This window comes from Geospiza fortis, unplaced genomic scaffold (genome assembly GCF_000277835.1).
Source record: "Geospiza fortis unplaced genomic scaffold, GeoFor_1.0 scaffold471, whole genome shotgun sequence".
Classification (NCBI taxonomy): Eukaryota; Metazoa; Chordata; class Aves; order Passeriformes; family Thraupidae; genus Geospiza; species Geospiza fortis.
The window spans coordinates 970,204-983,860 of NW_005054443.1; the positions used below are offsets into that span (position 1 = coordinate 970,204).

Consider the following 13,657-nt stretch of genomic DNA (forward strand, 5'->3'; position numbering starts at 1 on the left):
TATTCTTTAATGGACAATTTAATCAATTTTGCCAAAAGTCTGCTCGGTATCAGTCTTACTCCAAAAACTGGCATGACCCACAAATACCCCACAAGTGGTTCTACCGTGGTACATCTACTACTAGGAAATAGCCTTTCGGCAAATCTCCTGTGCTGCAAGACAGACTATGTCTTATGCCCCTAGAATTGTTTAAATTCGATGCCAAAGAAGAGTTAACTTCAAGAAAGTTATGCTACAAAACTCAGATATGCTTGCTCTGAAAAAAAAAAAAGAAAGAAAAATATAGCAAATAATTTGTATGCATCATAGGACCTATTTTAGCTTCCTCCTTCTCATTTTCCTTAGGATTTTTTTTTGTTATTTTAATTGGAAAAGTTGTTTTGTAAAAATAATGAGATTAAAGAATACCTTTGTGATTTCATCCAAAGGGCAGCTTCGAGCATGGCCATAACAAATACACATGCCACCAACAGAGATGTCCTTTATTGAATAGTAGTACTACAAAAAAACAAAGGTGAGAAAGGTATGAATAAAAAACACTCACATGTATTTACACTTCCCGGCCCTACTCTGCAAAATAAAATGCCAGCATTCAACTGCTCTGTGTAAATAAAAGAAATACTTGAAACTATTTGCCATTTGGGGGAACCTTCCATTTTTGCAGGTTTTATTTTTCCCATGTTTTTCCCTATTGGTATGAAAAATGAACTGACTTTTAACTTTTAAGTATGTAAAATTCCTCAGCTTTGAGAAAGACCACCAAATGTGACCTCAAAAGAAATGTACTTGCAAAAAAAAAAACCCAACTTTTTTTTCCATTTTACAAGAAGCCATAAAGAATAAAAAATTGCCATATTTTAGAGTCAGTCTGGGGACTAAGAGAATGCTTCCTTAAAATGGGAACTATCCCTCCCTTAAAACCACTTTGCACACCCATTTCCAGACCAGCTCTTTGCAACTACTGTGTAGCCGGTGAAATATTCTATCCAAACTCTAAGCTTAAAAATTGCAGCTACAGCAGAATACTCTCCATTAATATTGCCAGGTGGTGAGCAGAAACAACATACATAAGGAAAGGATTTAATTTTCAAGGCAAAGAGGAGGCAGGAAATGACCATCTGGGTTCAGTTACAGCTGCAGTATCAACATGGTTGGCCTGTTTGTATCCTGGGAAGTTTGTACTACAGGGGAATGAAAAAGAAACTCTTTTTGAGGATACTTCTAAGGGAAGAGTTCAATGCTCTCAGACCTAGCAACCCTAATGTCAGCTGGTTCAGGAAGAGAGGTAGCCCTGGGTGGTCAGACATGCTGATTCCTGGTCTGTTACTTCTTTGAAGGCTCTTGGAGTTGGAGCAAACTATCTTCTTTGATTTCATACTTATTTTTTTATGGTCTTAAATTTCTTATGTTCACTGTTTTGGGAGGATTTTTAATGTTATCGGCTTGAACTACAAAAATCATTCAGGGACTTACCATGAACAGTAAGTCCTAAACTACAAAGAAGGAGGTTCAGGCTGAGAAAGGAAGAGGACAAAAGCAGAATTTAATTTCTCACTGCATTCCCTACTATATGTCCTTTGTCTTATTTTCTGCCAGTGTATGGCTCACAGCAGCTGTGTGCAGCTTGGAGTTGAATGAGCAACCAGTAATAATCAAATGCTACAGACAGAAATAAATAAAAAGAACACAGAAATAAAGGTGCTGTTGAACACTCAGAATCTGAATTGGCCATTTTCCAATACTACGTACAGGAAACTAAACATAATTGGTATAAACAACTATAGCAAAATCTTCAAAGCCAATAAAAACAGCATCCAAAAAGCTGTAAGTGGTTATCTTTGTTGCAGCTGGTTGCATAACAAAGTGAGGCTCAAGGTGAGACATCAGGATTTGGGAAACCTGGCCAATATGTGCAGTTCTTCATGTAAAATTGCACTAAACAGTGCTAGGTGGAGAAGTACTAAGCCTTGGATTGCACAGCTGTGTATGTTACAAAACCAGTGGCAGTGCTTGGCCTCCAAATTCTTGTTTCCCAGCTGTATGTTTGTATTCCTCCATGTCCTTTTATTTTTGGGGTGTATGTCCTGATATGCCAATACTATCAACAGATCTAAATATCAACCAGCCTGGTCTGTGGGAACATATCACCTCTCAGGCTGTGCAATTCCCTATTGCCAATAGGGAGCAGCTGTCCAATACTCTGCTCTTGCAGTCTCCATGCTAGCAACCCTCACTGACAGAAAATGCAAACCATCCCGATTTTACACTTTACAATGCTGCAGTTGAATGAACACCTTGAAAGCGCTCACCAATCCCTCACCACATCTATGTTCCTTCCTCCCTTCTGTACTCAGTTATCCAGGCAGCACAAGGATTGCCTGTATCAGAGAAGTCACAAATTGCAAGAATCCTGTTGCTGCACAAGGAAGAGTTGCCTGCAGATGTTTTTCAGAAAAAAAAAGCTACAAAGGAAGGGAAGGAAGAAACACTTTTCATGTTCTCCTGTCCTCTTCAGAAATCCTACTTTCACAGGAAAACTTGAAGCCTCTGAAGTGTTAACCTATGAATCATGGGCAAATTAGGATTGTCAAAATAGCAATATACAAAACAGAAATCCTTTTCCAGCTGAAAAATTCTTGAGACTTCCAATGTTAAATTTATGTGAGAACCTGAAGAAGTCAGCCCAAGTGCCTGGGGCACGGTTTCCACAGTTTCAGTATCTAATCTGGAAATCAGTTAATGCTCTCAGAATTCTATACAAACATTTTACTTTAATTTATGAGCTCTAAAACAATTGATTATAACAGCCTTTAAAAAATGAAGACATGAAAATTCACCATAGCAATGTTTTCAAGTAATTATGCTTATGAACCACAGCACTGGGTCCTGAAATCCATGAAACACCACAGAAAGTGGCGTCAAGAGCAGCCTCAAAGGGCATCTCCATCAGCCAAACCACATTTTGTATTTTGATGATTAAGCATTATAAACACTGCTCCTAGCACAAATCATTCACACAAACAAATAAATTAAAACAATAACTATCTTGAAAAGCTTTTTCTAAAAGCTGTTTATGACAAGATATTGTTGTTAATGGTGTCAAAGGCAAGGCAAGAATTATTTAAAACCTATCAAAGCCACTCGGAATTACAAGGATTAAGTACTTCTTCTCAAATAGGTCAGAATAGACTCTCCCATCAAGCTATCCTGAATACCATTTATGAACAATCAGCTTACCCTTCTGGTAACAATGGGGTCTAGTTCCTTAGGATCATTATGGCTGAGAGTCATGAGGTCAGCATTCAGAGTTCTAATACGCTGCAGTCGCAGGCGAATGTATCGTGCAGAAGTAAATTCCAGCAGCTTCTGTGAAGGATCATCAGCACTAGGCCTACCATTGATCAGTGAGGTGTGAATCTGGAAGGAAAGGCTGACTTAGTCACAAACACTGTGATTCACTTACCACAACAAACATTAGTCTGAGAATCAAAACCACAGAACTTATCTTGTTTCCCAACAACTCAGGATGGTGACTACCTAGAGTTCTTTTTATTTCCCCATTGTCTATCTGCAGGTAAAATTCCTGCTGCCTGAGTCACATTGTTCTGAAACAACCTTATCAGTAGTTTCATAGTCCCAAATCTCCTGGGCTCTTGGGAGATAAAATAAGGAGAAAATCCAAGGTACAGTATCAAGGTGAGTCTCTAGGTCCTGCAGTCTTCCTTCCTCTCCCTCATTGAGATAGAATATGTAACTCTGGCCATAAGCTCAATTTTGTTCCTACAGATTTCTTCTCTGCAAATACAAAGATCTTATTACAAAGCATAATTTGGTCCACATCTCAATCTGGGGTCATTAATCCTACACCTAGCAGTGACAGGGCTGCACAATCAGCAAGAAGTACTCAGTGATAAGACAATGCAGCGGGAAGCCCAACACAGATGACAACTGAAAGCAAGTTGTCAACACAAACCCACTCATTTGACCTGCACCTTTCTTGCACAATTCCAGTTGGCCCCACTAAGATGAGTTTCGGTATCACACTGCACAGCTTTTTCTGGCAACAGTCCCTTTCTTCTTTCCACAGCTACTTAGGAACACACAAGGATATAGTCCCCTATGACCACACAGACCCTGCTCCATTTTATGTAAAAAACACAAAAACAAGACCCTGCCCTACAGACAGTGAACAAGTGTTCAACAGTTCACCTGGTGTCCATAACAAACAAAGGCTCAAGTTTTGGGCTTGTCAGGTGCATTTCAGAGTGTATGACATATTCTCATTTATGAGGAGTAATTTTGTCTCATAAAATACTTGTGAATTTATACTTTCAACTTTGTCCAGTACTGTCAAATTGTTCCCCTGAAAATATTCCTACATGTTATAGATTTTTTAAAATTATTATTTTTTAAAAAGTCTTAATTATCTAATGGAGATAGGAGCTCCCTAGGGAGTAACTGTATTATTTGAAAGACATATAAACAGACTTGTAATGGAGGTCACATTCCCAAAATTATAATTTTGACATTTATTGATTAGCACCAATCCTTCTTAATATTCTGACATAGCATGTTCAAAGATTTCTACTTTTCTGATACCCCATCCATTTTTTCAATCGCAGAATAACAGTTATGAAAACCAAAATGTTTCCCAGGTCTCATCCTGCAGATTAGCACCACCTAATATAATATTCAGCTTTCACAGAAATACAGAGAGTTTTTCTAGTCCATTTACTTTGCTAAAGCAGGATTTATTAGAGTTTTTTGGATGTTTAACCAACCCATTTTCAAAGACCAGCGCTGGTGCTGACTTTACAACCTTCCAAGGCAATGTACTTCAGGCCTTTCCAGCTTTATTGTTAGAAATGCTCCTAATCAAATGCTCTCTAAACCATGTTTTTCCTTGTTGCAATTTCAGAACTCTTCCTGGATCCTGTCACAGACACGCAGAAAAGGTTTTTCCTCTTTGTACCCATGTTTTATGCAACTGAAGACTGAACATGTCCACCACATCTCACTCTGCTTTCTTAATGCAAATTGGTTGTGACATATTCATTCAGAAGTTATGTTTTCTGCTGGGAATTACAAGGCAGAAATTGTTGGTCAAATATTCAAATATCACTGTTCTCCTTTTACTGAAAAAAATCTACACATATATACCCAACTACAGACAAGCACAACTTCAGCATGGGGCACCACATCCTACTCTCGTTTACTTTTCAGTACAGACATAGCATTTGCTGGGCTTGCTGCAATCCTTTGATTTCCTCAGCAAAGACAGCAGGACCCAACCACGGCACTGGAATTTATAACACACTGTGTTTGCTTTTTATCACTTAGACACCAGACATTTAAAGATCCAGAAATGCCTGTCCCAACCAATTGGCCATGTGTCACATGCCATCTTTCCTGCCTAATATATAGTCTCATTTCTCAAAAGTAGTGCCTTCAAGTGATGAAATGTAAATTATGACTCACTTTTTTACTCTCAAGTTAAAAGCTTGAACAGTAGAAGTTCTACTGTCTAGAAATTCTATTAATAGAAATTCTGTAACAATACACTCACATCTTTATAGAGACTGTAGAGAAATCTTAGCAAGCAGAAAAAGGGAGAAACAGAAAGGACACTGACTAAGACACTAAAGAAGAAATACCATAATTCTCCTTGCACACTGCTACATCTGTCTAATATATTGCTTATATAAGCTTATACACACTGATATTTCTATATTATGTACTTTCGGCTTACCTGTCTTTCATAATTCAAGACCAGTTTCAAACAACTACAGCTTAAGCCTTATAATTCATCATGAGTCATAAACTGATTGTGTAAATTGCCAAAAGCAGACCTTCAAGCAGTATAAATCAGGCAAACAACAGAACTTACAGTCAAGCAGCTATATCTCTTCAAACCTGAGAAAAATCTAGCAGCCAAACTGACAAAATGTCACATTTGGCAAAAAAAATGTTATTAATGACATTCATATTTAGATATGTGGTCTCTTTACCCTAACAGTTATTTCACATCAAGATACTCCAAGCCTATGGCAGAAAACTGGGATGCTAGCAAATGCTGGATACAAGGCAGGTATTTACAGAGATCAGCTGGTTAGCAGGGCCATTGTTAAGTGCAACAGATTGGCTAGAACAAATTACAAAGCTCTAAATACATATATTTTCCATAGAGTTCCAAGATTCACTAATGCAGGTTGTGAAATATTCTGTGCAGGCAATGTTCCTGTCTAACAGACAATCCAGTTACAGAGGAGCAGCCCGTCCTTTGTGAATGACAGCTTTTTTGCATGTGCCTTTATCTGCTGGAGGGCAGGAAGGCTCCCCAGAGGGATCTGAACTGGCTGGATTGCTGGGCTGAGGCCAATTGGATGAAGTTCAACACGGTCAAGTGCTGAGTCCTGCCCCTGGGTCACAACACCCCCAGGCAGTGCTACAGGCTGGGGCAGAGTCACTGGAAAGCTGCCCAGCAGAAAAGATCCTGGCAGTGCTGGCTGACAGCAGCTGAACCTGAGCCAGCTGTGCCCAGGTAGCCAAGAAGGCCAATGGCATCCTGGCCTGTGTCAGCAGCAGTGTGGCCTGCAGGACCAGAGCAGTGATTGTCCCCCTGTACTCAGCACTGGTGAGGCTGCACCTCAAATCCTCTGTTCACTTCTGGGCCCCTCAATCCAGGAAGGACATTGTGGGGCTGGAGTGTGTCCAGAGAAGGGCAGCAAAGTTGGTGAAGGGTCTGGAGCACAAGGTCTGTGGGGAGCAGCTGAGGGAGCTGGGGGTGTTTAGCCTGGAGAACAGGAGGCTCAGGGGTGACCTTATCACTCCCTAACCTGACAGGAGGCTGTAGCCAGATGGGGGTCAGCCTCTTCTCTCAAGCATCAAGTGACAGAAGAGTAAATAGCCTCAAATTGTGCAAGGGAGTTTTAGATGGGAAACTAGGAAAGTTTTTTGCATAGAAAGGATTGTCAAGCATTGGAGAAGGCTGCCCAGGGAAGTGGAGGAATCACCATCAGTGGAGGGACACGAAGATGTGTCATTTTAAGAACGTGGTTTAGGGGTGAAGTTGGCAATGCTGAACTCATATAGTAGGACTCAATGGGCTCAATGACCTTGGTCCTTATTAGTAGGACTAATAGTTGGACTCAATGACCTTACAGGTCTTTTCCAACCTAAAAGATTCTGAGATTCTCCATAGAAGACAGAAATTTAATTCTTCCAATTTTTTGTGTTATGTTTTTCCATCACCACACTCAGAAAAAAGCAGTGTTTTGATAGTGTATCCCAATTAATTATGTGTACCATCAGGGAAAAAGAGAATTAGAAAAAAATGTCACTAAATTGAATTTCTGGCATCCCTGGGGCTGGAGCTGTACGGCCTACTAAATGTACATTACAAGCAGCACTGTTCCTATACAGTCAACCTCCTATACAATCAATAAAGGTTTTCTGGCTAATTGTATGGAGAAACAGGTTTAGGTTTCTTTGTTCCTTCTGATCTGTCAGTTTTATGTTGATTTTATATTGATCACATGCTCACAACATTGCAATAAACATTGAATTAAAGTAAGTGTGACTTTACTGAATTTCACTGGTTTTTTTTCTTGATGTTAGTTTTAATTTTACGTGAATGGCTACATACAGTTCAATCTTTTTTTTAATCATGAAATAAAAACATATTGATTTCTATGAAGCTAGGAGTTACTAGCACTCTCCATGGGATAACACCACACTTATTATCACAGTCATACATTATAGCATTTACAATGGAATAACCACTGGTTTTAATGTATCATTTCGTTGTGTGGCTTTCTCTCCATAATAAATTACACAAGTACCATGAATAGAGTTTGTTAAAAGAAAGAACAATCAACAGCAAGACTGCACAACTCGCAGCCCTTTTAATTATGTTGCATCCTTGAAACAATGCCAAGGCTTGTTCAGGAGTTCCAGCTGTGCTGAGCACTTCAACAGTGTGAGCTGCTTTATCTCACACAACCAGGTGTTCCTAACGCAGGAGTTTTCTCTACTAAATGAAAAAACTGGCAGAACACAGCGTCTCTGTTATAGTTTTTCAGGATAAAGGAACTAATAATTCACAGCTAATTGCTACCATCAAATTATATGGAAAGAGAGAACAAAGAGTTTAGTAATGGGAACACATAGAACCAAAGACACATTTCATCCCAAGATTTAGAAGTTTGCTATACTACATGATGTAAAGATAATGTTATTTAAAAAAATAACAGATGACCTAGTAGTGCCGTTTTCAAATTGCTATCACTCCATGTCCTTAATCACAAACTGAAGCCACAAAAACAAAGATACCTCTCCATGTTCCAGGGGAACTAGTCTGGAATAATAGGAGGTGCAGATCACTTCATCATCCCTCTTGTAAGTTGGCGGCCCAATTCTTGGTGTGATGTTGTAACGAGTTAAACATTCAGTATCACTAATTGCATAGTACTGCCATGGCCTGAACTCCGTGCCATCTATGGAGCGTTCCAAAATCCAGTTTCCAGGTCGTGGAGCATTAGCGGCTTTGATGATGACATACGCAACTTGAAAGACCTGGAAAAAAAAACGCAAGAAGAAAATTTTAACACTTCATTGTACTGTAAAACACCACCAGAAGCCAACTGGGTAATAAATTTAAATTTTCAAAGCAGTATACAATTTGCCTGGGCAGAGGGTAAAATTTGGTAAAGTAACTCTGGATAAATTTTTTGCACAAATGTTTGACTAGAGGTCCATCTAATTCTGTCCAGAGCATCAGTTTGTGCTGATGTAATAGCTGAAATCTATATCTATACTGCACATTTCAGGATTACTTGCATATAACAATCTGTGGGAAATGTTTAGCTTTTCTGAACCCCTGAGGGCTTCAAAAAACTGGGGTTTGGTTGGGTTTTCTTGTTTGTTTTTTTTTGTGCTTGGTGGTTTGTTTTTGTGGGTTTTTTTATAGATGTAGCCCAAAAAGCTCTTTGGTATACAATGTAGCAGGGAATGTTATCTTCTCTGTAAGAACATTTCTGAAAAACTTTTTATACCCTATGCTGAAAACCTCTTTGCATTACAATTTCATCATTTGTTGAAGTTATTTCAGCAGACTACTTACAGTCACTGCTAAAAATACACAGAGACAAATAAGCTGAACATGACAAAAATAAGCATGATAAACTAGCTAATATTCTTAAGTAACATTGAGATGTATGCAAGCTATGCAGCTATCTTGACTATTTTTCTAACAACCCAAAGTGAAATCCCCATGAGCACAACAGGACTGTTCAGCATTTCAGTGAGGAGGCAGGGCAGTAATTAAGTTCATATCACCTTTTAAATTACCTTGTCATGCAGCCAGATAACCTGCACAGGCCCCTAACTCATTACAGTATCAGACATGAACACTGAGGAGCACTTACTGCAGAGCCACCATGTTCTCCCTTACCCAGCACCTGCTACATCACCTCACTCAAAAAGACTGCATTTGCAAACTCATAAGACTTCTTTACAGGAGTTTAATATCTCACATACACTGGAGTAACAAGCCAGGTTTAGATGAAAGAAAAACTCTATATTATTCAGCCATCTCAGAGAAATATATTTCCACTTGAGCAGGCTGCCTGGTCAGCTGCTATTATCATCATAATTCCTGCCTGCATGTGCAGTATTAATACTGTGTTGAGCTCCAATCTGGCTGCAATCAGTTCTTTCATATATTATAAATTTAAAGTTTTAGGGCTTTTTGTTTTTGCAATACAGATTAAAGCCAGGGCAAGAACAATACTTGCCACATGAAAGCAGGTTTTGATTTTGCCAAATGGGAAATAAACTCACAAAAATAAATAGTAACTGTGTTGTGTATGCAATTTAGGAAACAACTTTTGAAACAAAGCATTATTTAAGTGAACAAAGCTTTGATTAGGAGATCTTGCGCACATGAGAAGGGGAAAAAATTGGTGATATTTATCTTTCATTGATTTACTACATATAATATCTTTTAAAAAGTAAAACAATCTTACTGTTTTTTAAATCAGACAACTTAAACTACAATGTTCATTTGGTCTGACTTTCTTTACAGGGACTCCAGTTTTATCCTGTTAAAATCAGTCAGATACAAACAGAACATTTCTAGTTGTGGCAATAAATATGATAATTTACAGAAAATGAGGATTTTACTGTGACCTTTCAGCAATGCAAGCAGATGCAGGCAAAAGGAGAAGCCAGCTCACTCTTTAGTCAGTCTTAGAAATAAAATTTCTCTGGGGTCTGTGAATCCTTTGTTGTTTCATATAGCCTTAAAATTTGATCAAAGTTAAATGAATATCAAGAATTATAATCCAGCTTCCATGAAGAGAGGAATGCCTTTTAAATAAAACCTACATCATGCCAACAATCTCCAGATGAAAAATAAAGCCAAAATACACGGTTTTAAAGGAACAAAGTACACCATTTGGGCAGACTTCAAACCAAACAACTATATTCTCTACACACAAGCTGGATTCCATTGACTCAGTTATGACCAAGCAGAATCTGGTGTATCATCATTTCAGTACCTAAAACCTGAAGACACTTGTAGGTAACAGGAGTTGCTTGTATGGGTATTTTCTCCATCACAGATGAGGACATCACAAAACCATTAAAACTAGAAAAGTTTTATCGACTGGGCTTAGAAACAGCTATGCACTTCCAAGTTCCTTTGAAGTCAGTAATCTTTTTCAAATGCATAAAAGATGCAGGACTGGAACCCAAACCTTTTTCAAATACCCTGGTAAAAAATCTCCCTCAAAAACTCTCATATGTCCTTTATTTTTTTTTCCCCACTCTGCTTGCTGTCATCAACTAAACTGCTTCCCTACTTATTACACAGTTGGCTGAACAACAAATGATCTACTTTTGATTACTTTGAGATTTTTCAAGACCCATTATAGTCTGCAGCTGATGTGGCTAGTTTTAAATCCAGTTCCAACTAGTAACAATGAACTATCCTTCATCACAAACTAACTGCTGCAGTAAAAGGTATTCACAAGATTATGCAAGTTAAACTTATTTTAAATATCAAGTTCCTTGGTGAGGGGGGAGTGGAGGGAAAAGACAGTTAAATATTAACATTTTCACAGCAACTGTGCACAAATTCAATGCACAATTCAACAAACTGAATCTCCTCTCAAGTCTTCCATTTACACACATAGCTCACAGGTATCCCATTTTACTTCACAGGCAAATTGACAGGATAATGAATAACAACTTTAGGAAAATTTGTCAGTGCCTGAAAATAATACAGCTTAAATAAATAAATAAAGGATTTTGTATAAATGTTCTCAGACTCAAGAAGTCACAAGACAACTTACCAGGACAACCTGTATTCTCAGGGATTATGTTTCCCAGCAAGGGAATGAAGCTGGAGAAAGGGACCAAGGTGTCCACAGTGTCCACAGATGAAGATGTTTTAAAGAATATCTGTAACAGACCTCCTATCCCACAGACTCTGCAACCCATAATAGGTCAAGAAGTCCATGTAATGAAAACTAATTTTACTTTGAGCACTTTTTTAAAGAATTTGACTTTTATAAGTTCTTCCAGTTTGAACATCAATGGCAGTTTCTTATCACTTTCCATGTTCATTCAGTGCCCACCAACCAGCCACGTGATAAACCTGAGCAAGAGCTAATGATCTGTATACTTTAATTTGACTGTATAACTTTCTCAGAACTAACTGTCTTATTGAACTACAAGGGTAAAAAGGGCAAGTCAGAGCAAGTTAGCAGTTCCCAAGCCATATATTAAAAGTGCCATTTTACAGGCATTCCAATCCTGATTTTTAAGATCAGCAAAATAAACTTCTACTAAAACAACCTTTTTCATAGCTGCAATGCCAACAAAACAAGAATTTCTGCTTTAATTAGACTTTCTAAAAACCTTGTTTCCCTGAATGCTGATCCAGCAACACCAAATGCATCATTCTTGAATACTCTCAGAGTAGGAGACTAGATGAAGGGATGTTTATCAGATTATATTGTTTACAGAAATATCTTTTTAAGTGCTAAAGACAGCTTCATCCTCTTAGACACTGTGAAATCTAGCAATTGTTTGCAACATTTTTCTCTGACAATTCTGTGACATTAAAAGTGCAAAATACACTAAATCCAGAAGAACTTCTAGTCTTGTTAATTATCTTTTCTTCAAGATTTTCATTCATTAGGTGCAAATATTTATTTGGAATTGAAGGGAAATTCATTTTACTCAAGAATTTTATTTTAAGATTATACAGATGAACACTCTGAATCTCCTATCACCAGTTTTCCAAGGCCACAAAAGGCTTTTAAGAAAGCTTGCCACATACAATAAATCAGCATTAGTCCTGTAAAATCAACAGAATATCATTTTTTGACATCAGCAAACCATGTATCTTTAAAGAAACCCATTCTTGCCAGTTGATTTCAAGATGAAAGCTCTGGAAAAATCATATTATAATATTTACATTCTCTTTTACTTTGTAATAGCAGAAACTACAAATTACTCCTACATCAGCCTCTGAGTTGTAATCCATTACTCACAGAATATCCGTAAGCTATGACTTAATCAGAAGTGGAGCTGTTTTCTCAACTCAACCTAATACTGTGGGTCTTCCAAGAAGAACAAGTCTTGCTTTGCAATTCAAGAACTTTTTGATATACCAACATCTGCCTTTCTGCTACACTGAGGATATGGAGCTCATTTAAATACCTTTAAAAGTCCAAAGCATGGTAATAAAACTGAGGTAAGTAGTCTTTGTTTAATGGTGTCACAGAGTAATATTTTACAGCTGGCTCAATCACACTAGTAAAATGTATCATAGCCAGGATTTACTAGAACTGTAATTTCACAGTGCAACTGCCCAGAGGAGTCAAACTCAGACAAAAAGTACTGTTTTTATAGAAAACCGCTGCTGTGTATTTTGTTTCTGTAGAACTACCAGTGTAGGAAGCACAAGGTCATAAATCAAATCTTAGTGTCTTGTACATCAATCCTACACCTCATTGCTACACTGCTCTTTCCTCAGTTCTGGATCATTGCCATGCATTTAATGGAAAGGGGGAGGAGGAGGCAGTGGTGTAGGGCGTGGGAAGGAAAGGCTATCATACATGTGGGTCCTGGAAATACTGAAAGGCGCACTAGAGTAAATGTACCTAGTTGTCAGGATGTATATGAGCTAGAAAATCATAACATAAGCACTCACTATCCTTATAAAATGCTATATTAGCTACAAATGGCACAGATTCTGCAAAGGAGAAAGATAAAAACAGCAATTTCAATGCCAATTTTATTAGCCTTCCTTTCTTACTGAGATCCCATCAAACTACTCTGTAGTACAGCTGGTTTTAGACTAAATGGACTAAGAACAAGGTAGAATATTAGCTAAAAGAACATCCTCTATTCCCTTCAAATTGAAGCCAAGAGATGAATAGTCATAGAGGTTCACCTTGGAAAACTGGTGTGCAGTCACCAGCTGTGCAGTGTTCACCAGCTACAGGAATCTTCCCCATATTTGCCAGCCAAGGGTATGTTTCAGCATTTACCAACCTAACTGCTTGGATTATATCTCTAAACTGTGCCTTGGTAATAATCCCAAGAAGCTCTTAGTCCTAGAACTTCTGATAATTGCACAAAAAAC

The 13,657-nt window shown here is 38.1% G+C and overlaps 1 protein-coding gene across 1 annotated transcript in view; it reads right to left on the minus strand.

The window, feature by feature from the left end:
- LAMA1 (laminin subunit alpha 1) overlaps positions 1-13,657 on the minus strand; it is a 98,563-nt gene that overhangs the window by 62,457 nt on the left and 22,449 nt on the right. Inside the window, exons 4-6 of the mRNA XM_005427379.2 lie at positions 8,332-8,574; positions 3,238-3,417; positions 409-498 (exon numbers count right to left, since the gene is read on the minus strand). Coding sequence (XP_005427436.2) covers positions 409-498; positions 3,238-3,417; positions 8,332-8,574 — 513 coding nt within the window. The remainder of the gene's footprint in view (positions 1-408; positions 499-3,237; positions 3,418-8,331; positions 8,575-13,657) is intronic.